Source organism: Lissotriton vulgaris, chromosome 8 (genome assembly GCF_964263255.1).
Source record: "Lissotriton vulgaris chromosome 8, aLisVul1.2, whole genome shotgun sequence".
In the NCBI taxonomy this organism is placed as follows: Eukaryota; Metazoa; Chordata; class Amphibia; order Caudata; family Salamandridae; genus Lissotriton; species Lissotriton vulgaris.
The window spans coordinates 229750088-229777453 of NC_141696.1; the positions used below are offsets into that span (position 1 = coordinate 229750088).

Consider the following 27366-nt stretch of genomic DNA (forward strand, 5'->3'; position numbering starts at 1 on the left):
TAGCCAGGCTTAAAACGGAGTGCATGTGCAACAGGAAAGCGGACACGGGTGTCTTGTTTATTGGTTCAGCCCATTTCCGGTCTAATGTACACATGTGGTTAGTCTCGATTGCTCGACTTTTTCCCAACTTCTCCTGAGCAAAAGGGTTAAAGTTTTCAGGACTGTCACACAGCACAGCGGTCATCGCCCTTATGTGATCGTAAGTACCAGTACAACCACCAGTACACCCCCAAAGCTAAGACCGCACTTTGTACTAAGACCAACATTATCACCATCTGGGCCACCACCAGTGACCTCCGGGGAGCAGGGTTTAGAAAAAACATACGGGGTTTAAAAGCACCTGCTGAAGAGTTCCCTGTGTGTCCTGCAGTTTTCAGGCAACAATAAAAATGCCAAGGTAACTCTGGTGACTAGTGATCCTGCTAGAGATGAATCTTTTGTCTAGTGGCAGTTTCCACTCATGATAAAGTAGCACAGAGGGTTAATGTGCCTGCTGTAAAGAACGTGTATCGCCGAACTTTATATTAAGTGGCTTGCTCAGTGGGTTACTGCTTTTGTCACAGAGATGCTTTTGTTGCTTGTAATTCATAAGTTACAACCTTACTATAGCACAGTGACCTATTAGCTGCCATTAAGGAGCTGTACACAAAGTGCATTGTATAGGTTAGAACGTTATGTTTTTTAACCCATTCTTTCATTATCCTAACGTTGTTAAAAAGGGTTCTTTTGAGTAGACATACATTCTTATTAGTAAAAACAACTCCAACCACTGTGGTAATTTTCAAATCCTGAATTTATGCTTTTCGAGAAGAAACACTCTTAAAAGACTCTGACTGTTGGTATCGGTGATATGCGACTCCTGCACCTTGTAAGCCTCATTGTGTTATGTAATATTTCCTATGGACTGATATGACTTTTATGATTCATTTACTCTTTATACTGTGTGTATTATGTAAAGTGCTCTGACTCTCTACACCGGTATGAGTAGCGCTTTAAAACAAATTTAAATGCATGGGAGAGAGGGGCTACAGAGAGATGATGGGCAGTGGTGGAGTGTGGTAGTGAGGGAATCTGTGCTCTATAGAAGGAAGTTTGGGGTGCAACAAAAATTGTCGCTCTGGGCACCACCACTGTAAAACCGGCCTTGAGCTCCGGTATCAACCCGACCACAAGAGCCTGTACCAGTACCATCACTAGTACCTCCACTACCAGCAGTCAAACCCCCGGGACCACTGCCTCGGCAATACCCACATCAGAACCACCTCCAGTAGTAGTTCCACAACCACAAGTAACACCACGAGTGACACACAGCCACGAGTACTTCCACCACCAAAACTAGTACAACCAGTACTATTACCAATACCGCCACTTCAACCACTACCACTTGACTGACCTGTAGCAGGCAGTCCACTGTAAGCAATGCAGGACTACAGTTCTCAGCATGTAGGAGCTGACCATCATTAAATATCAAAAGGAGCAGTGCTTCACACATTGCCCCTCCCCAAGGGGACCGCGACAAGATTGCCAGGGCTGTTTACAGTTCCCAGTCGGCATCGAAAGGTGACCTCTGAACTGCTGTTCTTGATGCGCACATGAGCCGCACTGAGTGGTGTTACGGTATTTTTTTTTACGCAACCTGATTTCTCAGAGGTGACTTTGATTGTCAATCCTTCCTGGATGCTTTGGTTTATTTAATTCCCATCTCGCCCGGTAATTCAGAGGTAAGTGGAACAAATGCACATATTGCTCATAAGCATCCCTTCAGGGAATCTGCTTCCCTATCCCAAGCAATATGTTCGACCTAAGGAGCACAACTTGATTATTGTGGGATATCTTGGTTCATCCAAGTTTATTTTGACTGGGGGGTGGGGGAGGGATGGGGGACGACAGAAGGGAGAGGAATGCACCCTACATAACTGCTGTTTGATGTTTCTGCAGCAGTTTCATCGGTACTGTATAATGTGTCCATCTGCATGGCACTTACAAACACACTGCTTTGTAAGGTGCAAGGTTACCAAAAGCAATTTTTTTATTTTGTAATACAATCTACAACAAGCAACAAGGGGGCAGGGGGGCACAGAGGCACAAAAACCGGATCACTACCAGGGCACAGAGGCGCAACAAGGGGCAGGGGCAGGAGAGCAAGCACAAGCAACGAGGGGGGCAGCAAGCACAAGCAACGAGGAGGCAGGGGGCACAGAGGCACAAAAACCGGATCACAAGCAGGGCACAGAGGCACGAAAACCGGATCACAAGCAGGGCACAGAAGCATGACGGGGGGCAACAAGCACAAGCAACGAGGGGGCAGGGGGGCAGGAAAGCAATCACAGTTCCCTCTTGCCCCAACTGGAACCCACTGTGCTCTCAGCAGTTGCTTTGCAGCTGGGGCAAGGTGTTGGTGCAGTGTGCGACCCCCGCAGCTCAGTATGCCAACAGCAGTTGCTGAGTCCCTGAAAGGGAAGGAGGCCACGCCAGCCCGCGCAGGTCCAATATTGGAGGGGGACTTCTCCCCTACTGGTGCATGCATTGTCTCCCAGCTTCTACAGCCCCCGGGGACATCGGACCTACCCCTACAGCCATGGAGGCCCGATCCTCAAGCCACCTGTGCAGCCAGCAAAGCGAAGGGGCAGGGCCTGCGGCCTCGAAGTGCAGCAGCCAGCGTTGGCAGCCAGCCCGCCTTGGCGTTCCCAGCCAGCCACCCAGGCTCACCGGTGGTCCCTGTCACCACGAGGCCTCCAGGGGGAAAGCGGGCTGTGCTTACCTCGCCTCAGCAGCTTTTACCCTCCGCCGGTAGTGCTCTGTCCGCAGGCCTCTCGATTTTCCTCCACGCCGCTTCCAGTCGCACCTCGGCCTTCAACAGCAGTCGGGGACTGGAAAGCAAGCACAACGAGGGTGCGGCACGAGGGAACAGATGCACAACGAGGGGGGGGGAAAGCACGAGGGAACAGACGCACACCGAGGGGGGGGGGGGCGGAAAGCACAAGGGAACAGACGCACAACGAGGGGGGGGTTGGAAAGCACAAGGGAACAGACGCCCAAAAACTTACCTGCTCAGGGGGGGCGCGGAGGGGGAGGCTCCGTCTGTTGCACGGCCAGACAAAGCCATGACACCACCTTCTTTCTCCGAGGCGAAGCAGAAATGCCTCGAAGAAAGCACTGTCATTTTCTGACTCGGGGGCGTGATTTTCTTTCTCTCCTCTTCCCATTGTCTGGAAGGTAAAATTCCAGCCAATGGGAAGAGGAGAGAAAGAAAACAAGAAAGAAGCGAAAAAAGACGCCCCCGAATCGGAAAAAGACGGGGCTTGAACGGAGTGATGCCCCTCTCCTCCAATGGCTGGCCTCCGTTTTTAAGAAGCCAGCCAATGCAGACGGGGGGGGGGCGGGTTCAAGCCCCCATACTAAAAAACATTAAATCTCGGAGCGAGACTGCGCAAGCGCAGCCTTCGGTCCGAGACCTAAAAACCCCATTTAAAGCGGACATTACAGTACTGTGAACTCTTGTGTTTGAGTTGCGACTGTTTGCAAAGTGGTTTTGTCTATTCTTTGAATGATGGGTGTCCAACATAGGTCCGAGAGGGGCAGATTCATCCTCCTCAGCTCGTCATGATATATATGTATCAGTCTGACGCTTTTTGGATCTTTGTGTTTGTAGCCCTTTTCACTTTTCATCACTGGGATGCGGGCATTTAATTTGTCTTTGAGAAGAAAGGTGGTGATGATGACAGGGTAATGGCTGCTTTCAGTGGTTGCGTACACTAAGGAAAGTTATTCAAGAGGACATACTTTGCTCTTTTGAGTGTCAAAGTAGCCCCTAGAGAAATCTTTACAAAAAAGTCTCTTCTATTTCTTTAATCACTCCATCGCTTTTTTTTTTTTTTTAGATTATCACCGATCCGCAATATTTCTTTTTCGGAGTATGAACGTGGCACACACTTCATTCTGATCTTGACCCTGTGCTGCAATAATCGTGACTTTGAAGCCCGCTCTTTCTGGACATAAGCTATCATCTTAAATGTTAATGCCTAGCAGTTGAGTGTTGGTGTATTTCATGGATATATGCAGGCATTGATACCCATGCTTTTGCATGGGTATTTATTTATTGTGTTTGTGTAGCGCTCACTCTCACCAAAGATTCTTCTGAGTGCTGTAAGGGAGCAAGGGGGATACAGTAATCTTTGACATGAACATTTGGAAGGAGAGGGTAGTCTCATGTCTGAAGAGAAAAGTCTGCATCCTTTTTCTGTATTTTCTAAAATCATAAGATAGTTGTTGCAGGTTCACTTTAAGCGATATTGCCCAATAATACAATTAAGTACTGAGGTTTGGGTTTAAATTTCCCAAAGTGCAGCAGAGAAAAAATTAATGCATCTTTGTTGCCGTTTAAAAGGCCTCTGTTAGACCCTGAAGGGAGCACTATGGAATTAAAGGAATGTACAAAGGTATCTGTGACTCACGTTATTGGTGGCGAGTATGCTAAACAGTTACATTAATGCTACATTAGAACACTAATTTCGAGAAACTTTATACCCAAGAAGAAAGTATTTTGACCGGTGGGGGATCCTGTAGTTCCAGGTAAAGACTGTGACATGCATAATACAAGTTCTGTTGAACTTAAAGGCGTTCAAGTTCAATGTTGTGGCCATTGAAGAAATTCCCAAAATATCGTCAAGTTTTAAATGTTGAAAAGCTGGCATAGAGGGGTGGGCTGGTGCGTGGATTTTTTTTTTAATTCACTGCCTATTTCTGCATGGAATCTGACAATATCACATATACATCTTGCATCTGGTGTTGCTGCAGGTAGCAGCTCGTACCGGAGAGGCTGCGGTGAGGCGAAGAACGCAGGCGATGTCAAGATCAGCAAGCAAGAGGAAGAGCAGGTTCTCCTCTCTTTGGGGTCTGGATACAAGCTCGAAGAAAAAGCACGGCCGGCCAAGTATCAATCAGGTGAGACTGATCAGTAGCTCCTTGTATGTCAGTTCTTCTCAACTCCATGTTCAGAGATCCTGTCAGACATATTTAGTGTGTGCAACCAAACCTAATGAGTGGCCTCCAAACAACGTAGACAAGTTGTATGAGCGAGAGATGATAAAAAAACTGCTAGTTACTTAACAACAATCTGTACAAATATAAAAAATGCAACAAATATCGTCACATGGAAGTTAGCCGAATCACAGCTGTAATGTGTAGAATATGATTCACATCGAACACATTCTGAAGAAGCAGATTGAAGACATCGTGGGAGGACAGACATCATTGGTGGGGTTCAATCTGTGCAGACAGATACCAAAGCTGCTGCAGACCTGCGAGCCAACAATTTGAACTATACATAAATACGTGCGTACTTTGGGAGAGATGAAAGAAAAAATAGAGATAGGGGAAAAAAGAGGCGTTAATAAAGTCACACATACATATCGAAATGACAGAGAGTCATTTATTTGTGAAAATAAACCTCCTGAAGCACAGTTCCTACAACCGTCTACACAACTGAGAATCATAGACCTTGAAGACTTAGGACCACAAACCAGTTGGGCATGAAACTGGCCATAAAGAGTGTCTGCATATTAATGAAGCAAGACGTTGACACCATAACAAGGAAAACACGTACACCTGCAAGAGCACCCAAATATTGACACATTTAAAATATGAATTGTTTTAGCTTGCACTATTCCCTTTTGTACTTGGATAATGGTCAGAGATAAAATTATGTCAACCAGATGAAAGAAGGTTATCACTTTTAACTGTTTTATAAATTTGCTACATGGTTGTTATTTTAGAGCTGCTTAGACGCTTTTGGCTAAGGGCTTTTTGATGAGCAACTAGAAGGCGGACTTCTGATAATCATGGGCCGTTTATATCTCTAGGGTGCATTACCGTGTCAATAAGGATTCACAGCCTCCTCATTTTGCTCAACAAATCTCAGATGACATTACTGCTTCTGTTACTAAAGTAGGCAAAATTATTTTACACTGCAAACTGTCATACATGGTTAGTCCAGAGAACCTCACAAATACTCTTCTGACATCTAATTCTGTTTGATAGGTCATAGTATTATACCTTTTTTCTAATTACTCTGTTTGGCTGGTGGTGATCCACCAGTGAAATGGAAGGGTTGTCTTTGTCCCTGCATTTAGGAAGACCAATGCTATTGATCCATCAAATTACAGGATCCTTTCTATGCTGTGTCCATCTGGTATTTTCTTTGCCAGAAATCTGATTATCCATTTGGCAGACTCCCCATCTTTCGCTGGCACTGAGCATTTGTGTACTTTTCAAATTGTTTGAAAATGGGGATGTCATGCATTTCTCTTGCCACATCTGGGGCACACATTAAAAGAGGTATCCGTGCCATGAATTCAGTGAAGTGCTACAAGGTACAAGGGAAACCCAAAGGAGTTGCACTAGGGGCCTTGGGCAGGAATCTATTTTAAGGAACCGTGGTCCCTAGTTTAGTCAGAATCAGAGAATGATGGGCATACACAAGATAACATGTATGTCCTTTGTCCAGCCGGACAGGATTTTATTAATTTCAAAATCTTTTGAAATAGCTCAAAGTTTCAACATAAAATGACAAGTGGGCACGGCCCGTGACCCACGGTGCACAAGACAAAACAAGAAGGGAGGTTTTATGCAAAGGCGCACAAGGCGGTCTGTACTTGTATTCAGTTACACAGACTTGATTCTATTTAAACACACCATTGTAAAAGGCATTATATAACATTATTTAATACATATGGTGCTCACTGGTCGACGACGTTTCGATGCCACACCTTAAATACAGGGCATCATCATCAAGACAAAAATGTAAATCCGGTTTCTCTTAGCATACTTTCAAACATTTGCATAAATGTCATTTATTTAATACACATGTGAAGAAATAGAGGGAGGAAAACGGGAGAGAAAACAATTGAAAAAAGAGGGTTAAAATGCTAGGCATGATGCGGGAACACATTTAAGACGGCATATCCAAATATCAACTTTTACGTTACAAAAGTGAAAAAGGTATCTATGGGCCATGGTGTTCTGATCGAAGAGCCATGCTTATAGTTGTTGGTAAAAACGAGTGTTGGCCCTGGTTGTGGTAGTGGTGGTGAATTCAGTGAAGCCTTGTTGGTATGAAACAATCTAAATGGATGCAGATCAGTATTTGAAGCTATTTATGACTCCAAGGAAGATGAGGGCCCCAGCTAGTCTGGAGTGTCATTGCCTCATGTGTGTGTCACATACACCTGCTCCCTCCTGCAGGACATCTCTCCTACTCAGTGTCTGCAGGGTGGGGATGACAAGGGACCAAGTGCGACTTTTGAGACAAGGCTCAGTACATGCGGCTGATAGATCATGAAATGGAATTTTTAGAAACATGGATAGTGTTGACATGCCGAATGCGTCTGTGAATCACTGACAATCATGATGCAAGGCTTGACGAAGATGACGATTCCCAATCCAAGGCCTTAGCTCAGACTTAACCTCTGCACTGCCACTACTCAGGCTAAGACCCATGCTTATTGAATACAATGAAAACACTGCTCTTCAGGCAGCGTCTATTGGGAAACCCTTTAACAATCTAATGTTCAATGGAAGTAAAACTAGACTACTTATTTATTTATTTATTTGAAAGTTTTATAGAGCGCGAACAAGATCCTTACGGATATCAGAGCGCTTTACAAGCAGAGTGTGAAAATACATACAAATGAATAATAATTCAACAAAAACATTTGAGAAAAGGTGTAAATGGTTACAACATAAAGAAAAACAATGTAAGGAGGCAAGCAGGCAAGGCAGTGAATATACATACAAAAAAAACCCAATATAAACAGTGTCAGGAGGAAAAATATTGAGTTACCAAATTAAGTAGTCAAAGTTCAGGTAAATTTGGCTAAGAGGAGAGCTTTTACTTCTTTTTTGAAGGATGCAGTGGATGAGATAAGTCTGAGTTCTGGAGGGAGGGCATTCCATATCCTGGGCGCCATTCCTGAGAAGGAGCGTTTATACGTTTTTTTCTTGTGGAGTCTCCTAGGTTTCAAGAGAAGATTGACTGCTCTTCTTGTCGATCTTGATCCACCAGAAATTGTCAGTTTCTGCGCGAGATAACTGGGGTAATTGTGGTGTAAAGCTTTGTGGGTCATACAGGCGATTTTCAGATGTATTCTCGCTTCGTAGGGCAGCCAGTTTAAAGCTTTTAGACCAGGAGTGATGTGTGACCTATTTTTAGAGCCTGTGATAAGTCTGGCTGCAGCATTGATAGAGGCTTTTAATGGTGTGATTGTTAATAGAGGGAGACCACAGAGGGCAGCACTTCCATTTTCCAGTCATGGGATGACCAAGCCTTGGACTGCAGTTTTGAAGTCCTTGGGAGGGAGGAAAGGTTTCAATTTCCGCAATGTGTTGATGTGAAAATTAGCTCCCTTCGTTGCATTGCTGATGTGGTGATGCATGTTGAGATTGCCGTCGAGGGTTATGCCTAAAGATTTCGCAGAGTCCACAATAGTAGGTTGAACGTTGAGAGCAGTGAGATGGTTAAGCCAGGCCTGAGTGATGGAGATTTTGGTGGGAGGAGCTATTAGGAGGAATTCTGTTTTTAGCGCGTTAAGTTTTAGGTGATTCTCTGCTAGCCAGGTCTGTGTGTTTCTAAGCGTTGTGTTGAGTATTTTGATGTCATCGAGGGTGTGTATTTTGAGGTAGAGTTGGGTGTCATCAGCGTACATGTGGAATTGAACATTAGATGCTTGGAGTAGTGCGGTAAGTGGTTCCATGACTAGATTGAACAGAGTAGGGGAGAGGGAGGATCCTTGGGGGACACCAAGTGTTACAGGGACTGGAGTGGAAAAAGTATTGTTGATCTTGAATTTTTGGGCCCTGTTGTGCAGAAAGGAGGTGAACCAATTGAGAACTGTCCCTGAGATACCCATTCTGAGATTCAACAGATCAAGTAAATTCTCATGTTTGACTGTATCGAAGGCTGAGGAGAGATCGAGTAGTATGAGGAGGCAGGAACCATTCTGATCAAGTATTTGAAGTGCATCATCAATAATGTGGGTCATGGCAGATTCAGTACTGTGGCCTGCTCGGAAACCTGATTGAAATGGGTTGAGGAGGTGAAAGTGGTCGATGTGATTATTCAATTGAAGGTGTACGCATTTTTCTAGAAGTTTGGCTAGGGTAGAGATATTTGTGATAGGGCGATAGTTGTTAAGATTGTCGAGGTCAGCTGTGGGTTTCTTTAAAATGGGAGAAACCTGTCCCTCTTTGAGGGAGTCCGGGATGCATCCTTATTGGAGTGAGCTATTAATGATTTTGGTCCATACGGGGAGAAGTAATGGGATAAAGTCCTTTACGGCGTTTGCGGGTAGAGGGTCAGTGAGGTGATTGGAAGGCTTCAGTGTGCTAAGAATCTTGGCAATTTTTTCTTCCGAGTACATTTCAAAGGATGACCACAAAGCATTGTTTTTTAATTCAGTGGGCGTTTTACTGTGAGGGTTAGAGTAGAGATTTAGATCAGTGAGGAGGTCATTCCTGATGTTTTCTGTCTTTAAGTTAAAGAAGGAAGAAAATTCTTCACAGGATGGCAGTGCATTAGAGGTGTTTGAGAGGGATTGAGGGAAATCTCTGGATTGAGTTTTTATTAACTCGAACAGTTTTTTTGGTCGGTTTTTTGCTTGATCAAGCTGGAGGCTAAAGTAAGTAGTTTTCGAACGTTTGATTTTTCTGAAGTAAGCGTTTCTTTTTTTCTTAAGTGTTTTGAGGTGCAAAGCTGACGGAACAGATCTCCAGTTACGTTCTGCCAGTCTCATCGCACGTCTATCATCATGAAGAGTCCCGTCAAACCATGGTTTAGAGATTTTTGAGGAGACATTCTTTGATTGAAGGGGGGCAGCTGCGTTGATAATTGAGGACATCGAGTTGAGGTAGTGGTCGGTAAGAGCCTGTACGTCAACAACCCCAATGGGGGGTAAGAGAAGATTGTGGTTGAGAGAGGGTAGTGAGTTGGGATTGAGTTTCTTCAGATCTCTCTTCCAGACCTGGGGTCTGGTGGCTTGAGCGGGAATGAGCTTTATTTTTTCGATAATGAAGAAAGTGATAATGTAGTGGTCAGACCAGTCACAGGGTAGGATTGACTCTAGTTGGATAGAGTCCGCTTTGGAGATAATAAGATCCAGGATAGAGCCTTTGTCGTGGGTCGGGCTGTTGCAAATTTGTGTGAGGTCAAGGTCGATGAGGAAGTTTTTAAGACAGTTGACCACCGAGTCGTTGTGGTCGTTCCAATGAAGGTTGAAATCCCCAAGGAAAATCTGTGTATGTTGAAGTCCATTGTTTGTTGTGATTAGATCCATGAGGTGTTCAGTAAAGGTGAGGTTGTCTCCTGGAGGGTGGTAGATAATCTGTAGGAGAAAGCAGGGTTAGCTTCGCTGAGGATATCAAGACAAAGGTGTTCACAGGAGAATAAAGGTGAACTGGATCTACTGATTGCGAGATTTCTGTGGGGAATGCATGCAAGTCCACCCACTGTTTTGCCACCCCTGTCTAGCCTAATGATGTGGTAATTAGGGGGAACTAGAACGCCAATGAGTGGTGAGGAGGAGTCTGTTAACCAAGTTTCGGTGAGTATGATCAGGTCTAGGTCATGTGCGATAATGAGGTCTGCAATGTCTGAGGCATGTCGGGGGGGCGATCTACAGTTCAGGAGAGTGCATTTAAGCCGAGGAGTGATGAGGGAGGAAGAGGGTTTGTGTGGAGTGTGACTTTTTTTAGATTATCGGCAACAATACCTCTATCGTTCAGTTTGGAGGACCTGTGGGGATTGAGAGGAATAGTAGGAATGGGAAGATATGTGGGGGCTGTGTGGGTCAAGGGAGAGAGATCATATGAGTGTAGGAGAGAGCGAATGTCGTACGCTGAGAATGGGTTGACGCTGCGAAGAGGACGGGTGTAAGAATTACGTGAGAGGATGGATGTCCAATAAGGAGGATTCTGTTTGCAAGGAATTTGAGGTTTGGTGAAGCGCTTGTATGGTAAGGGGTTACTAGGGGGTAAAGGATGTGTGGGTTGTTTCGAGAATAAATCTTTAAGGGAATGGAGATCGTCTTTGATCTGAAGGAGAGTTGTCATAATCTTATCCAAGGTGTAGATTGGAATGGTAGAGGAGTTGGAGTGAGAAATGGGTTGGGGGATAAGACTCATTTAGGAGAGAGATCAGATGAAGGCAAAGGGGGGGAAAGGGGGGTGATGCATGGAATGTAGTGCACAGTGAAGGTGAAGGGGAAGTGGGAATGGCTAATGAAGGGAGGGGAGGTATGATGGTTAGAAAATTGAGAAGAGAATGGTCACAACTTGGAGTAAGTGGTGGAACGACTACTGAGCAGGATGCGTGGGGGGATACAGAGGGAGGGGAATGGTTTCTGTTTGGAGCCATAGGGGTAACGACTGCTGTGCAGGGTTCTTGGGGGGGTTCAATGGGTGGGGAGTGGTCTCTGTTTGGAGCCAGAGGAGGGACGTCTACTGTACAGGGAGCGTGAGAGGATGCAGTATAGGGTAGAGGGAGGACTAAGGTGTTATGGGATAGGGAGGCGGTAGGGGGAGGGATGATGGAGGGGAAAGAGGGACAGGGCGTGTAAGGGGCTGTGGGCATAGTGGGAAGACAGAGATTGTGCTAGAGGTGAATTAGTAGATAAGGTAGAGCAGGTTGGAGGCGTGAGAGGGTTAGGGGGAGAGTATGGAGGGGTGCTGGAGGGTGAGAAAGAGAGGTTGAGGGAAGAGTGAGGACCGGCGCTCAAGGATGGCAGGGGTTAGGGGATGGGAGGGGGGTAGGGGATGTGAGAGTGTCAAGGAGGGTAGGAGTAGTGGTGACCGGAGTGCTGGGAGTGAGGGGAAAATGAGTAAGTTGGGTAAATTGGGAGGGGGTGGGAGGGTTAGAAACATAATCTTTTATAGTGGAGAATGTTGTTGTAGATTGTGAAGGTGGCTGTGGCATGGAAGAATTGTGATGGAGCAGTGTAGATCATAAGACCGTGTGCGGATTTCCTCTTCGAGGAGATAGAGAATAAGGCTAGGAAAGCTTTCCTCCATTGGGCTCTACGTCTAGTGAAGAAAATTATATCAGTGGTCGTGATTCCATTATGTGGTGTGAAGTAAGGGTCAGCAAAGGGCGTTTCTGGGTGAGATTTAAGAAAGTTGTGTTTAAAACATTTGGCCGATTTTTTGACAACATCCGGAATGCATTAGGTTATCATACAAAGGTCCAGTACTGGAAACGGTGTTCAAAATGGCCTGTTTGCCTTAATTGCCAAGTAGCATGTCATCCCTAACTTTGAATGTAGCTATATAGGTTCCCAAAGGACTGATAGAGTATGCCTTGCTTTTCTCAGGAATGTGTTTTTGGTTGTTATTAAGTTAGAATATTGTGAAATGGGTAATTGTTTTTCCCAAATGATGGGAGGCACCAATGCTGACATCAAAATTAAGCGTGCCAATCTTCCACTTGACATCATTTGCGGTACACGCTACTTCATGCTTCTGTGCCCATCGTGATAAAATATAGATCCCTTACGCATCTACCTGACCAGGACTTGGTGCACAGCAGCAAGTATAGGCAAAGTACAAAACCCACACAGAATACTGCTTTTCTCTTGGCACCAAACATTCTTCTCTTGTTGCCTTGAAATATGTGCTTAAGCCTTTGTTGAATAATTTGTTAACTTTTATACGATCTGTAAAATCAGCACAGTATCCAGCTTTTACCAATGTTTCCTTTCTGTGCAGGTGTTCGGTGAAGGCGTGGAATCGGTAAAGAAATCCTTGGAAGAAATATTTGATGACACAATGTCTGAAGACAAGGTAAATTGTTTTATTAAAAAAGGTTTTCATAAGCTGGACGGTTCAATTATCCAGTGCCGGTGGTAGGGGGCGATGGGCTGCGACATTCAGTTATGTGGATTGGGACTTAGTTTCAATGATTATATTTTTAACCAAAATGAGAGCTACGAGGAAGAGAAAGATATAATCACAGGGTGGAAAGGCGAAAGTAGATCTGAAAACTCCATACGTGTGCGATAAAGAGATAAAAAGGAAGAGCAGTGGAAGAAAGAGCATGCTGTGGAATCAAGACTGACTATCCTTGGTTTTCGATAACCCCAAAATTCACCAAGATATTTGGTCCTATTATTTATGTGGATTAGAAAAAAAAAATAAGCACTAAATTCATCTCTCACTGATGTTGAGAAGACTAGGGAAAAAGACCTCTCCCACCAAAGATACCAAGCGTGGTGCAAGTTAAACATTCTTTTTGGTCGAATCCTCAAACTCGTTCTGCATTGATAGCGACATGTATGAAGTAAGGCATGTAAAAAGATGAATGAATACTAATCATGAAACTGTATTGCTAATCATACCAGCTATAATCTAGATGATGATGGTCCTGGATAACCTTACAGCAGGGGGTAAAAAGCAGGTGAAGGAATTCTGGGTCTATGCAGATTTCCATGACAACCACTTAAAGGTACATAAATCACAATAATAATTATTTACATAGAGATAATCCTGAAAAAATTGGTATGTGGTCAAATGCACCCGATTTTACTTTGGACATTTGTGCATTAAAGGGATTAAGGTACCTACAAGCGTAGGCGTTTCACTTCCCGATCTTTTGACGGAATGCCTGTGGTGGCTTCAATGATGAATCGCACATGGTCCTACACACCATCATTTACTTAAGCTGTAGGTGGCTTGAATGTGGTTTTGCCATTCCAGGTGCCTGCTGGACCACTTTACTTAATGGGTCTAAAAAATGTGGGACCCAGTGTGCAGTCACCAAAAGCAGTCAAAAGCTTAAAAATGCTCCTTACCACCATGAACGATGCAAAAAACATGTACTACTGGCTCTAAACAAATGCTGAAATGTTACCAGCTGGCTGGGGCCTCTCAAACTGGATATGATTGACAGAAACTCAGCTGAGTTGAAAGGAGCAAACACTGAACAATGACCTAAAAACAAACGTAAGCTAGTATTTGAAATCTCTTTCAGGATTGTAAAAATGCTGTTAAAAGCTGGTTTTAAACCCCATCTTTAGATACAGGGTTTCCCTCAATAGAGTAGTTTTGCATGCGGAATGACCGGGGAAACACCACGCAGACTGGTCTGGATTGTTGTGGCCTGCTTTTCAAGCGTTTTTTGTTCTGGCCATTGTAAAGGGAGGGAGTGGGGGTGGAGGTGGGGTGGTAATTTTGCTGCAAAACTAGATACATTTCCAAATCCGTGTGATGAACCTCGGTAAGGATGCTGTACTGCACTACCTTAAATGCAAAAGCCTCCATTGTATGTCTGCAGTTTTTGCTTGTTTCCCCATGTAGCACTGCATTCCCTTGAAGCGCTTTGATACTCTTCATTTTGCTGTCTAGATGGATAAGGATGTGTCGTTGACAAATGTCCATCAGCACAATCACGAGAGCGACATTTGGGTCCAAGAATACCTAACTCCATCCTGGGTGTGTCTGCCAAATGACCAGCCGGTGCTTGCCATCATCCACCCGGAATACACCGCAAGAGATGCTCTCGACACGATCTGCAAGGTAGAGAGAGAGATTTTACCATATATGGCTCTGAAAACCTTTTTCCAGTTAAACACTTTTCCCTATTATATGTAGCAGATGCAAAACAGTAGATGACTATGCAAGGTGATAAAAATAAACCAATTAATGTAACGGAGGCAGATGACTTGCTGCAAATATTGGTGACGTGGTATGAAAAAGAGAAGGCTTCTCGCAAATGTATGAAGTTGATGCCTTGCTATGAAATGGATATCCCTATCTTTGAGTGTTTGTGATGGACCCAGTGGTCCCAGGAGTACAGGATTATGTTTAAAGCACAGCTGTAAACCAAAAGAGTTTTGATATGGTTGTGTAATTAGGTAAATACGTTTCCGCCATGTCTGGGACTCAATATTTCGATTCCCCTGTGGGGTTTCTTGTATAGCGGTAAAATTAATGTCATATTCCCCTCTAGTGGCAATTTTCTTTAAGATCCCAGAGCTTTGCAAGCAATGAAACCGTGGGGGAAATTGATTGAAGTGATGCCTGCTGAAAGCTCAGGCACTCCCCTGACAGCTCAGAGGCTGCCGCGCGCTCGTCACAGCCTGTTTTACAATTAAACCTTCTCAGTTGATGTGCTAGCATATAATATGTCCTTAATGGAAAGATGCTGAGGAAGAAAACATCTGTCTAGGGCAATTACCTGCCCGGTGGGTCCCCAATGCAAGCTGCAGATCCCAGCTTCCGGAGCCGCTGAGGAGCCAAGCTTATGGCATCGCCGGATCCCGCGCATGGGGTTGTAAGCAAGGCAGCGCGTGATCTTTTTTGGGTAGCATGGAATCAAGCTTTTCAAGGTACTTGACAGCCTCCCTCCAATTGCATGTCATGATGATGGTCTTTGTAGATGTGTTGTACGGATGTCTTCTGTGGACATTTACCAAACATAGTCTTTCTTCTATCTCTTGCATCTCGCTTATTCTCTTTTCCTTTTTTCTATTTTGTCTTTGTCATTTCACACCAATTTGCCATCTGCCATCCGTGAGCCTGTCGAGTTCTGCTATGGTAAACATTTCAAGATCTTCATTTCATGTGCATTTTTTCATGTTTTAGTTTTCTCTGAGGACTGTCGCATTTTCCTTGATTTCCTGTTTTTACATTTCGTGTTTTCTATGTGTGTAATACCCCTGATTGTCTAAATGTTCGCATCGTTGCATCACAGATGCCATTGCCAATTTGTGTAAATAGCTGTTCCCTTCAATGGCAGTTAACAGTGTCACCTAGTCAAAGAAGTAATGCTCCTGTATGCAATATCGGTATTGTTGAGATTAAGCTCTGATGCCAAAGAGATTTCAAATAAAATATGTATGTTTGTCATTTTTGTTGAATCGATTTCACGCTTGCTCAGATGTGCAAAAGCAAGTATATAACACAATTGTTAATGATACTAAGATATGTGAATTGCATTTTAATAGCAACACATGTTTCAGCTGCAGAACGTAAAGAAACGGTACGTGGTTCTAATCCGAAAAGATGTGAATACAATACAGGGACTCCCATTTATATAAACGTATGCTCATTGGTAAGGCAGATATCATTTCTCCAGGTAGCATCTTTCTGTCATATTTCCATGCAGCATAAATAATGTTCACGTTGTGTTTGTTATGTCCGATAGGCACACATACGTTAACTGCTTCAAAACTTTGCTACATAAAGGCATGCACATTGGGGGCTCTGGAAGTGCGCACTCTGTTGTAAATAATTTCTACTAATTAAATGATTAAAAACAATAAAATACATTTTACTAATATAAGCAATCAATTAAAGGAAATAATTGACTTAAAACCATTTATTGGTAACACTCGCCAAAAACTAAAATTTTAGAGCAATACGGAAATGTAGTGAGGTATATCTTTTTTTGTTAGATATACAATGAGGTGCAAATGTCTGTCTGTCAATGGCACCACACACACAATTCAGACACACACCACATCCAGTGTACATTGCAAATACTTTACAGTAAGACAGGACGCAGGTCATCCAGTTTGGTCAATATTCATGGCAGTCCTTGCGTGGGAAACACGTTCTCATGAAAGACCCTAAAATTCAACAAAGAGGACTTATTATGCTCCGGTTCTTTATTGCTACTGCATGTCGCCATAGTCTTTAAAATGTTCGCCCCTTATGAGGATGCTACCCGGATTCGTCTTGGCAGAGCACATTTCTAACTCTGGTCTTTTTAGCCGCAAAATCTTTGGCATCAGGTGTGCTGCCAGTAAAGTACTATTAAATGCCCCGGACTTCAACTTCGAGAACACTTGTGGTGGTTTGTCTGAAGTAAACCTAGGACTGGAAATATAGCGCCTCAATAAAATAGAGCTATGTGGTAATCCGCAACTCAATCAGAAACATTGCTGCATAACCTCTCATGAATAAAGATTATCATTTTTTTTATTTAGCAGCTAAACTTTAAATAGCATTTACTTTCCCCAAAGGGCCTTATGTTTACCTTCAGCTTATGGCATTATCAATCGTTCACACAAAGTTTGGATGTTCTTTGGAATTTGAATGAAATGGTTTCGTGCAAAGATGAATTTTCACTGTAGCCCCATTCACTTATGATATTTGCTCATGCCACTAGTGCATTATATTAGGAGTCCCATTGTCTCAACAGCCGTGTTAGGTCCAGGCCAGCTCTGTTTAATTGTTCAGAACAGTGCCTCGCACGAAGAAATGCCATTTAGTTGTTTTCTTACTAATACCATCTACATGCATTCTAAGCTTATACACTTGTTAGTGTTCTTAGGTCTGGGTTTTGATTGTACAGCTGCCAAACAGATCTATTCCAAACAATTTATATATAGTGAACTTTGGACCCTTTCAGCCTTTGGCTTTCTTCTACCGGTCTCTTTCAAACAATGGCTTGAGACTTTAACAATCGCGTCTTGGCTCAGCCCGGTGGACTGTACATCTCTCACCAAATGTTACTGTCTGTTTGGGAGTATCCTTCTGCATAGACTGAACTTCCCAAGGGGCCATTTTGTTTAAAGGGAACAAAGTCATGTTGGCAGGTGGTTGTCTTGCAAGCTCTAATGCATGCATTTCTTGATGGATGAAAAACACAATTAGAATTGAGAAGCACATATTAATATCTTCAACTGAGGTCGTTAATACTAATTGTAAAAGTATGGAGCTTATTTAAGTTGAAGACAGACATCTCATTTTGCGCTGAGAAATTTCTAATCCCAATTCAGCTCATCCGCGTTGGTAGATTTTCATGTGCTCTAAAGTGCGTTTTCAAATGTGAAGATTTCAGCTGTACGGTGGAATTTTTCAATTTGCAAATATTGTAGTGGAGCGTGCTGAAGTAGGTTTCTCCTGTGTTCCTGTTCATGTACGGGTGTCTTTTGTTCAATCAGAAGAGATGGAAACATAAATAAGGGGGCTTCTCACAGCTGTGCAGCAGTGCTCATTTCGAGCATTGGGTTTCTTAATATTTGTATCTGTGTAATTTTAACAGAACCTGCTCGTATTGATGCTTGTCTATGGGCGTGGCGAGCCAAAGAACACTGTGTGTGGATTATTTCAAGGAATATTTATCTATTCATCGATCCTGTTCATGCACCACAGATCTATCCATCGTACACTCTTACATCAAGAATCGTACTTACACAAGTCCATTCATTGCCTCAAACATTCATTCATGCTTCTCACCCTCTACACATGCCCATCCACCCCTGGTTACAAACACTCCTGTTTATTCACCCATATAGCCTCCATCTGTTCACATGCAGCTATGCATCCATTAAGTGATCCATCATCTTTTTAGCCACCGCACACTCTGAATTTCATTTGTACCCATACATGTGCACGTGAACCTTTGAGATGTCTATAAGTGTTTCTTCTATGTGTGTCCTTGGTGAAAAAGCCTGTACACACGTGTGCCTTCACAAATGTGTCCATTTGTCTTTGGTTTTGTGTACATTCTCCTGGTTGTATGTGGGTGTGTGTGTTCCTGTGATGGCTATGGGAGTATTACTGCGTGTCGGCATGCATTGTATTTATTGGTGTGACAGCTTTTATCTGTCTGGTAGAGGAAAGCCTCTTGTGGAACATACCAAAAACTGAATGTGAGCTTAGAGTCGGTCCATTGCTTAACATGGGTTGGCTTTGTCACTCTTATTTACGTGCTTGCCCTTGTTGACTAGCTTTCATCTTCTTGTGCCTCTGCTCTGGGGCTTCCTCACTCTAACATCTTTTTGATCAACTGACTTATACCCTTCCACTACTCACATTTAAAGAATTACTTTTTTTCTTTTTCTTGTAGCACTCCATGAACGTGCATGTGTTTTCCATCTCTCTCCCTCGCGCTGCTTTCCATTCCCAAAAACCTGCCCACCGTGCTCCATGCTGCTCTTCTGTCCCCCCACTCTCTACCTCGTGTGCTGTTTTTGTTGTTAACCCCTTCGATGCTGATGACGAGCTCAGCTCGTCATCAGCCACGGGTGGCGTGTGCTGATGACGAGATGAGCTCGTCATGTAACGCGGTAAAACGAAAAAAGCCGCACAGCGCAAAAATCGCCGCAGCAGCGATGCGGTTAAATGCTCATCAAACACCCACATGCTTTGTATTGCTCCTTTCTCCCTCATCTGCCATTTTTATCTTCATTTATTATCCCCTCCTTCTCCCCATTGCTTTTCCCCACCAGCTCCCCCCCCCCTCCCGCTTCTTTATTGCTCTCCCTCCACTCATGTTCCTTAAAATTCTTATTTGTTCAATTTTTCTTAGGCCCAACAGCTCCCATTTGTTGCCAGGCCACTTCGCTTTCACAAATGCACTTTTGCGCAAGTGAGAACTCATGTTCAGGTTTTTCCAACAGTGTGCATGTACTGTTTGCGAAAAGCTACAGTTCTTGAAAAAAAAATCTTAAAAGGGACTTATTACTTCTCTTTACTTACCATCGGTTGGCTCTCATGTCATTCATGTTTCTTTACTTATCATTGGTCAGCACTTCCTCCTTGCTCCAAGCTTCCTTCTGGGGCTTTTGTGTGTCACTACCTTGGAGCATGAACCAAGTACATCTTCCTGTGGCTAGAGTCCTTTCACTGGCTGCAGGCCTGGGGACATTTGGAAAGCTTCCCTGAGAATGCATTCCTCCCATAGCTCAACATTGGATTTGTGGTTTGTAAGTCATATTTGCTTGCTTTCTATTTGGTGGTTTTATTTTAGGCTGGTTAGCCTGAACTAATCCATCCCTTACATAGTGCTTGCTTTCTGTAAACGTACCTTTAAGTTTTATTCTTATCTTGTCACATTTGCTGTACATTTAGACAGAGGTCAAATGTCAGGCTTGGCCTTCTGAAAGAGCTTGGTATTTACTTTTCTTTCTATGACTTCTAAATGAGAGGATTTATGTGGAAATCCTGCTGGATACCCATGTGAGACGAAAGTCTGTAGGATGTTACTTGGTCTAGCAGACAACATTTAAATGTCTATACCTGAACCACACAAATATTTCAGAATATGTCAGAATTAGATTAATTAGAAATGTATAAAGCGCCTGGTTACTCTAGATGGAGTGTCCCCACTTAAGAATTCTTCCTTGTCAGTGGACAAAATAAACGCCACCACCCAAAACACGATTAAGTAGTCCAGGATTGCCCGAAAAAACAAGTTTTTAGCTTCCTACAGCACTTTCGAGGGCTGCATCCAGCAGAATTGTCGAATAAATCCTCTCATCCTCTCTAAGCCACTCTACCTCGACAGCCCACTCTACTCTGATATTCCACTCAACAATACTCCACTTTATGACACTTGTTAGACCTGGCACCATTGGTGTGGGTCTTCTTTCCATTTCTCGCTGTTCTCTCCTCTGTTTTTGCTGGTATTAGATGCTCTGGGCGCTGTGCCACTGCCATTCAGTGCCACAGCGCAAATGCTCCCTGTGTAAATATGACTGTGAATTGGTATATCCCTGATTGGCTTATTTGGTTTACCTGTTATTCCCTAGTAGTGTGGCCTGTGTGTGCCCAGGGCTGGTAACCCAAATGCTGATGGTGGGCCTGCAACGCTGGTTTGCGCTACCCACACAAGCAGCTTGTAAAGTGTTCCTCAGACCTGCCACTGCAGTGTCTGCGTGCAGCCCAGAACTGCCATCTTGGCTGTGAAGTGCCCACACTTCCCAGTCCCTGAACCTTCCCTTAGCATCATGTCACTCACCCCTATGGTAGGTGCATTGTGTGTGTAAGGAAGGACATGGCTAGATATGTGTAGCATGTCATAGTAGTGAATTACCCTTCATTTTGTTTTTCACTGCTGCAAGGCTACCTGTTCTCCATAGGCTAGAATGGGCAGACTGACTATTACATCTTATAGTCCTATCTGACTCAGGGAACATGGTAGAAATTTGAGTTTAGTATGCCTGAACTCAGAATGATAAAATACATCTTTTAGTGAAGTTGGTTTTAACATTCTGTGTTTGAAAATACCACTTTTAGAAAGTAGGTGTTTTCTTGCTTAAGCCTTCCAGTGTGCTCTGCTGTTATGTGTATTGGCTGTCGTCTGGGGTTAGAGGGGCAAGGCAGGCTGTGTCAGACCTGGGTTGAATAGAGAGATCTGCATTGAGTACTTGGGAGGGGTAGCACCTTGACCTGAATAGGGCTGTGCCTGGCAAGGTGAATGATGGCTCCACCTCCTACTGTGCGTCTGATGGCAGACCCCCTCTTTCTGAAAGGAAGGATGCAGCCTGGTAAACAAAGTGCTCCAGGCCTGAGCAGAACTGGTTCTGGCTGGGTTCAGTGACTAGGGACTTCTGAGAACAAAGACTTTAGGGGTATATATATCTGTGCCCAAACCCCTGATTTTGTATTGCTCCTGGATGTCAAGAGGAACCTCTGTCCGTGTTACTGAAGGAATCTGCAGGAGAGGACTGTTCTTGTACTTGTGTGCTGTTTCTTGGATGGGCCTGCAGTAGTTCCCCTTGGACTTGGAAGAAGAGGGAAAAGGTCTTTTGAGAGACTTTTATTTTTCTAAGCGATCGCCCAAAGGCTAGAAGAGAGCTGGCCTCCTGCTGGAGTCCCAGGCACACCTGACTCCCACACTAGCCTCCTGATTCCTCCCAGCGAGGATTTCTACCTGCAGGTGAGGCCCCTGTGAGTTCCAGGGCCTCTATTTCTACTACAGAGAAGAGAGTGCTGAAATCGTCGCTAACGCCCGTTTGCGAGCCGCCACAGAGGAAGAGCGTAAGAAAAATCATCGCGCTGCTGCCACCGAGCGCTCTCAAAGTAAAGATCATCGCATCACATGCTTGCGGGCCACAAAGTGCTCGGTAACCCCAGACATCATCGCACGTTTGCGGGCTTTTCGAAGGTTTGCTAATCCCGGATCCTTGCATCGAGATCATCGCGTCACAACATCGCAGAGTGGGCGCCGTGAGTCCGCCATTTTCCTCGCATCGCACCCGGATTGTCGCTCCCTCGCGGGGCGCCATTTTCTTTCATTGCAACACGATCGCACACGCAACAGGTTCAGCGCATCATCCTCCCTTGCGGCAAGGATTCAACGCATCGCTGGCCTAGCGTGAAGAAGTCTGTCGCTTTGTCCCGCACGCACCCGCAGACCGGCGCATCATCCTCCTTTGCGGCAAGGATTCAACGCATCGCCGGCCTAGTGTGGGGAAAATCATCGCTGCAGCCTGTTTGCGACATTTTGTTGGTTTTGCTACGAAATCGAGGTACTTTGTAAGTAAATGGGTCGCAGAGACCACTGCCTTGAACTGAACTCCTAGTTGCCCACCTTCAACTATTTTTACAGCTTTCAAGACTATCCCTAGTTTTCAGTATTGTGGCTTTTTACAGTTATTGGTCTTGTGTTAAGTCTATATATAAAGATACTTATTTTTATAACTGCTTGTGTGGTGTCCCTTTGTAGTGTCCTTCACTGTGTTACTGTGTATGATCATAAATGCTTTACACACTGCCTCTGAGATAAGCCTAGCTGCTCGTGCTACGTTACCCCAGGGTTGAACAGGGGTTATCAAAGGGTGTAGCCCCCTTACTCTGACTTAGGAAGAAGGGTCCCTACTTTGACTGTGGCCAGCCACTGCCAACTAGAAACCCCATTTCTAACAACACTCTACTAGTCTATTCTAAGAAACTCTACTGCACACTACTCCACCCACTGTATGACACTCTAGGCAACTTCACACCCCTCTGCTCTGTATCTCTCTTTTCTACAAAACTTCACTCTGATACCCTACTCCATTCTATGCCACTCTTCAACCCTGTAGGACCGTCCACTCTATGCCACATCACTCTTCCACTCCACTCTAATCCTCAACACTCTATGCCCCTCTACAACACTCCACGCCACTCGCCACTCTCCTCTATGCCACAAACCTTTAGCTATGCTGAACAGCAGCCACACTGGTGTGCAACATGTCTAGATCACACTGGCAAAGCCAGTAGCTCTTCCGTAGGCAAGGCCTATTGGATTTGCCGGTGCTTGTTTTCCTGTTTACCTTTTTACCTCTGTTTCTTATCCTTGATGCAGCAGAGTCAAAAGTGACCTTAAGTGAATGGGCCATACACTTAAAGGACCTGATCCTTGAGTAACCTTCTTTCTAATTTGTTTTTTCACGTTTTTCCATGCACTCCATAATAACCTAATTTCTTTCTGTGGGGTTTAATGTCTTGTATGACAATACGATGCTTCACTTTCTCATATTTAATAAATTCTCGTTTCCTAGAGTATATTCTGTCATCTCCCAACCTATACCCTTCTTCCTGCTTGTAACTTCCTCCCTGTGCCTTCTTTCCTGGGTTTATTTAGATTTACCCACAGCCACCTCCAGTGATTGACAGGACATGGTATCCCGTTTTAAATGTTGGCTGCAGGCTGATCCCTAATCTTCTTTCTGTTGTCTGGAGGAAACATCTTACTACTCCCTCTGGGAATGTAGTAACCTTTCCCAATATTGTGTCAAATCAACCACTCCCGTCTTTCATTACTTCCACTGTCACTTATGCTTCTTTTCGCCCTCCCCCTCCTGCCTAATAACATGAGACAGCATTTCACGCAATATTGAATCCCATCAGCTTAGCTCAGGAGATGTGAACCTTTAAGTGGATTTTCCAGACCTCATTGACCTAGTGTATATATTGAACATTTATATATATATATATATATATATATATATATATATATATATATATATATATATATATATGTGTATATATATGTGTGTATATATATATATATATATATATATATATAGATGACTTACTAAAATACGGGTTGACTGTTTTTCTATCAAACTGTAATCAAGTGAAATGCCCTCTGTGTTTGTGCTCGATACACAGATACAGCTCTCTGTCGGTGTTATTTAGAGATCCTGTGTATTTACAACAGAAACCAAACATATATTTATAATTATTGCCTGTCAGAAACTGAACAGGTTTGATACGAGAATCACTATTGGGTGCTAGGAGCCATAGCCTGCTTCTTGAACAAATGTGTAAGGGGGAACGCGGCTGTATCCACTGATGTCAAAGAGATTGTGGGGCTTCACCACCCCAAAAAAATTGCCAGTTTGTATTGCTTGGTTTGCACTATCCATCCACGTTTCGCAGACACTGGGATCTTTTGACAATCATTTTTTTGCAGATCCTGAAAGTTCTCGACATGACTGTGCAACGAGCACTGTGGATACAGTGGGCTGGCCCAGTGCCTGGATATTGGCCAGGCCCTGTACCCAGAGCCCACTGTGCACAGCTGAAGACCAGGCCAGCAATGCCAATGCCGAAGGGACTGAAGTACAGTCAGCACCATCTCTGTACCGAAATCCCATAGCCAAAGGCAGGAGACTTCTGAGTCTTTGGGATAGAGGCCTGTGCAGTGCCGATGTGGTCACCAGGCTCTGTGGGCAGCAGGGTTGGCCCGCATTGGCCTTTGGCATGTGCAGTTGGTATGGTGGCACAGAGGTTGTCTTGTGGCCTAGTCTCAGGCCAGACCCAGCACCCGGAGACCTGCGCAAGACCAAAGGCAGTGTGTTATAATGCGTATTGTAAACCACATGGCTTGGATGCAGACCAGGCTCTGCACCCAGAAATCCACAAATGACTTAAAAAACCCCATTAAGGCGGCTTGCATACATGTCCACAGTTTCTGAGTTTTGAAATAAAGTTTCTTTGTAATGTAACATAAAACCATCGCTGCCATCACTGGGGTAGTTTGACGTTTTTTATCTTGTACTGTCTGCAATAATGGTTATCGCCAGTTCATATGTTTGGTATTGCACCGTTGTGCTTTATATTTTAAAACTGCTCATTGTCCTTCTGATCACTAAGAATATCAGCTTAGTTGCTATTACATGATGTGATGTGAGACCCGGGCCAGAGACCTGCCATCATAAGATTTTCTTGGTGCCCTCAAAAATAATTTCACTCGAGTGGTATGTAGCAGCAAAGATGCATAGGCGATAACTTTAGAAAGACCATAGGCCCCCTGAATATGCTTGTCACTCCTATTTCCAGTTATTTATCCACAGATGATAAACTGAAAATTCTCATTATTACATCATTTCTATATGCTGCCATTGCAAGTTTTTGCGTAAATACCACTCTAACCACTCTGCTCTACCTACTGCACTCAGCACCATTCTACTATACACCACTCTAATCTAATCAACTTCTTTCTGCACCAGTCCACTCTATGCCGATGCACTGTACTCTGCACCACTCTACTCTACGCCACTCTTAGCCAGTCACTCTACATCACTGCACTTTATTCTACTCTGCAGCACTGCACTCTACGGTACTCCACTCTGCACCACTCTATGGCACTTTACTCTGTGTCACTACAGCCTGTTCTCTGCGCCTCTACTCTATGCCACTGCACTCTACACTACACCACTCTACTCTATGCCACAGCACTATACAGCAATCTACTTTGCGCTTCTTCACACTACCACTCTACTCTATGCCACTGCACTTCACACCACTCTACTATATACCATTGACTTTATGCAACTCAACTCTGCACCACTACACGTTATGGCACTGCAATCTGCACCACTTCATTACTTCATCACTCCTCTTAATGCCACTGCACTCTATGCCACTCTACTCTGCACCATTGCACTCTACAGCCACTGCTCTACACCATGGCACTATACACCAATCTACTCTAATCCTCTGCACTCTGTGCCACTCTACTCTGCACCACTCTACTCTATGCCACTGCTCTCTATACCACTCTACTGTATGCCCCTCCCCACCACTGCACTCTACACCACTCTATTCTGCACTACTACACTCTACGCCACTTTTCTATACGCCACTCCACTCTGCGCCACTGCACTCTGCGCCACTGCACTGTACGTCACTCTACGATACACCACTCCACTCTGCGCCACTGCACTCTACTGTACAACGGATAAAAGACGCTGTCAAAGCTAATAGCTCTAAACTTATTGGCATTGCCAATACATGTTTTCTTAAGTTCTGGTGTGTTGACAAATGTAGATGTGAAATCATGTCATTAGCGCCTGAAAAGGTACAGAGGAGGGGTTTGGCTGCCGTTCATATTTTGTCACAGCCAGAAGTATTGGTAATCTGTGTCGGAAGTTCAGCATCTGTTCTTTTCATGTGTTAGTGGGACACGGACCTCTCTCTCTATGTGCCCTGTGTCCAGATACATTTCTCATCACCCTCAGTTATCTATTGTTTAAAGATGATACGTTTCTAGTATGCAGCACAGCTTCGAGAGATTATAACTAAGTGGCATTCCTAACAATCTGCTATTTCGTTATGTTGTATGCCCTTTTCTAGTTTGATGTAATATGCGTGTATGTTATTCTTACAAATCGTAACATAGAATATTTTATTGTATTCCATTTTATTACATTAAAATGTTACTAAATGCTACATCTTTGAACCCAGTTTAACATAATATTTTTGAGCAATTCGTGGTGTTCAATAGTCCTTGTCTTCATTGATAACAAACCTATTGGTTGATTAACCTTTAAATGTCCAATGGCCTACGAGAAGAGACTGTTGCACTGAGTTAAGCTAGGAAGAGACCTTTCCTGTGGCGATAGCGCCATCTAGTCGCCAGTGTATGTATGCACGTGCAATAAAGCTTGTTCGATTTAGAACGCCTTGTGCTTCATCAGGAAATCCTCTTGTGTCTTTTGTAGAGCTACCTGCTGGACCCCTCTGCTCACTACCTGCGTCTTAGGTTTCTGATTGACAACAGGACTCAGTACTATTTACCAAACCCCGAAGAGGAGATCTACGAGCTGGTAAGTGTCAATGGGCGTGCATGTTATGGGAGAGATTAATGAACGGTGTGCGGGTGAAGAGTTCATGTTACAGTATTCCTAGGGTGACCAGGCGTCATGGATTTGCCCGGACAGTCCCGGTTTTTTGCCAGCTGTCCCGGCAGATTTCGGGAAATTAAGCTCATGTCCCGTATTTTTTAGAGGGTCGGCTGAAAAGGGTGTGAGGTATTTTTTTATGTTTCGCAAAGCAGGGATAGTTAGCAGCTGTTATAGGAAAGCAATTTAATTAACAGGCATGCAACTGGCTTTTAACAATGGCATTTTATGTATTTTCTTACTGCCTTTTCTGTAATTTTCTGCTAAGGAGCACTGTCATTCTCTGCACTGTGTGGAAGTAAAATTGTAGTCCTTCTATTTTTGGTCACCCTAAGTATTCCATACCTGCCAACTTGCAGAACAGTCTCACTGTGTAAGGGGGCGAGGCCTTGAAAGGAGCCGGGTCCTCGTGCCAGGAACTGAATACTAGTCATGTTACTTGCTGAGGCAGGTGACGATGGCCTGGGGAGTTTTC

At 44.1% G+C, this 27366-nt stretch overlaps 1 protein-coding gene across 1 annotated transcript in view; it reads left to right on the top strand.

Annotated features, from left to right (window-relative positions):
- Window positions 1–27366, top strand: part of TIAM1 (TIAM Rac1 associated GEF 1) — a 499324-nt gene that overhangs the window by 262450 nt on the left and 209508 nt on the right. The window contains exons 8-11 of the mRNA XM_086934005.1: window positions 4798–4944; window positions 12754–12828; window positions 14389–14559; window positions 26712–26816. Coding sequence (XP_086790131.1) covers window positions 4798–4944; window positions 12754–12828; window positions 14389–14559; window positions 26712–26816 — 498 coding nt within the window. The remainder of the gene's footprint in view (window positions 1–4797; window positions 4945–12753; window positions 12829–14388; window positions 14560–26711; window positions 26817–27366) is intronic.